Source organism: Halyomorpha halys, unplaced genomic scaffold (assembly GCF_000696795.3).
Source record: "Halyomorpha halys isolate HHAL.00 unplaced genomic scaffold, Hhal_1.1 Scaffold1396.1, whole genome shotgun sequence".
NCBI lineage: Eukaryota > Metazoa > Arthropoda > Insecta > Hemiptera > Pentatomidae > Halyomorpha > Halyomorpha halys.
Genome location: NW_027110330.1, coordinates 228,091 through 229,172, shown reverse-complemented (window position 1 = coordinate 229,172; position 1,082 = coordinate 228,091). Strand labels below are relative to the sequence as shown.

Sequence of the window (1,082 nt, the reverse complement as noted above, 5' to 3'; positions counted from 1 at the left end):
AGTTAATCATACTTATTTGTGTTTTTCATTGACCGCACCCCCAACCATCTTCTCCTCATTTATCATCCATGGTCAACTATCTCTCATAATTATAAGTAATTATAATTTTAAAATAAAATAACACTGACCTAAAACGTTCCTCCAATTCCAAATCTGAAGATTTCTTACTATTTTTCGGAGGTGTGATGGAACATTCCAGACAAGTGTAAAAAGTATCATCACTTGTGTTCTGATTATCAACATTTTGAATACAAGCTGCTGATTCCTCATTATCAAAACAAAATGTATTTACACTTTGAATTTTCTCTGAATTACATAAAATTTTGGGTGATGAACATCTTTTTGCAGAATATTCTTCATTTTCTATATCCATAGAGGAAAAAGTAGAATAAATCTTACTACCCTGTAAAAAAAGAGGGTTTTAAAGCTCAAACTAAAAAAATATATAACTTGCAAAACTCATCAGTTAAAACTAAGAAATTAGTTTTAACAAAACCCATCAATTGTTTTATGTTCGAAACTTAACAAAAAAATGTTTGTCAAATTTGACATTTATGGAGATTACTTCTTATATAAACAACAACTAGGGAGCTGGTGAATGAGGGATAATCAAATAAGTTGTATAAATCTTAATGTTCAATTCTTCTTCATGATTAAGTACTTAAGGATTATCATTTAGTCATTAAGGGAGAGGGGGGCTAGTTTACCAAAAATTTAGTTTGGTCAAGTTTTAATCTTTACTTCCAGACATCTCTGGATTAGGCTTTATTAAAATTAAAGTACATGATTGACTTTCAATTGAAAGGTGTATAGAGTCATAATTTGTCATTTGAAAAATGTAATCTCGGTTACATTAAAGATGATAGTTTTCATTAATTTGTCCCCCACAATAAACCTCTCTCCCTCACTGTTATTTAAGAATCTCACCCAGGCATTTTTTGTTTTCAGATTTCAAAGACTAGAAATGCCAACTTTTTTTATATATATATTTTATTTTATACCGGATCTGCCTGGTGGGCCATACATGGTTGATATAACTGTTATATTATATATATATTTTTTAACAGTTGATTATGGGGGGG

General features: G+C 29.7%; 1 protein-coding gene across 6 annotated transcripts in view; it reads right to left on the bottom strand.

The window, feature by feature from the left end:
* gwl (serine/threonine-protein kinase greatwall) overlaps positions 1 to 1,082 on the bottom strand; it is a 58,029-nt gene that overhangs the window by 22,354 nt on the left and 34,593 nt on the right. For all 6 annotated transcript variants that reach the window (XR_010843725.1, XR_010843726.1, XR_010843727.1 and 3 more), the window contains exon 10: positions 129 to 403. Coding sequence is in view for 3 of the 6 variants with exons in the window: in XM_014434623.3 (XP_014290109.1) it covers positions 129 to 403 (275 nt within the window). In the remaining 3 variants the exon portion in view is untranslated. The remainder of the gene's footprint in view (positions 1 to 128; positions 404 to 1,082) is intronic.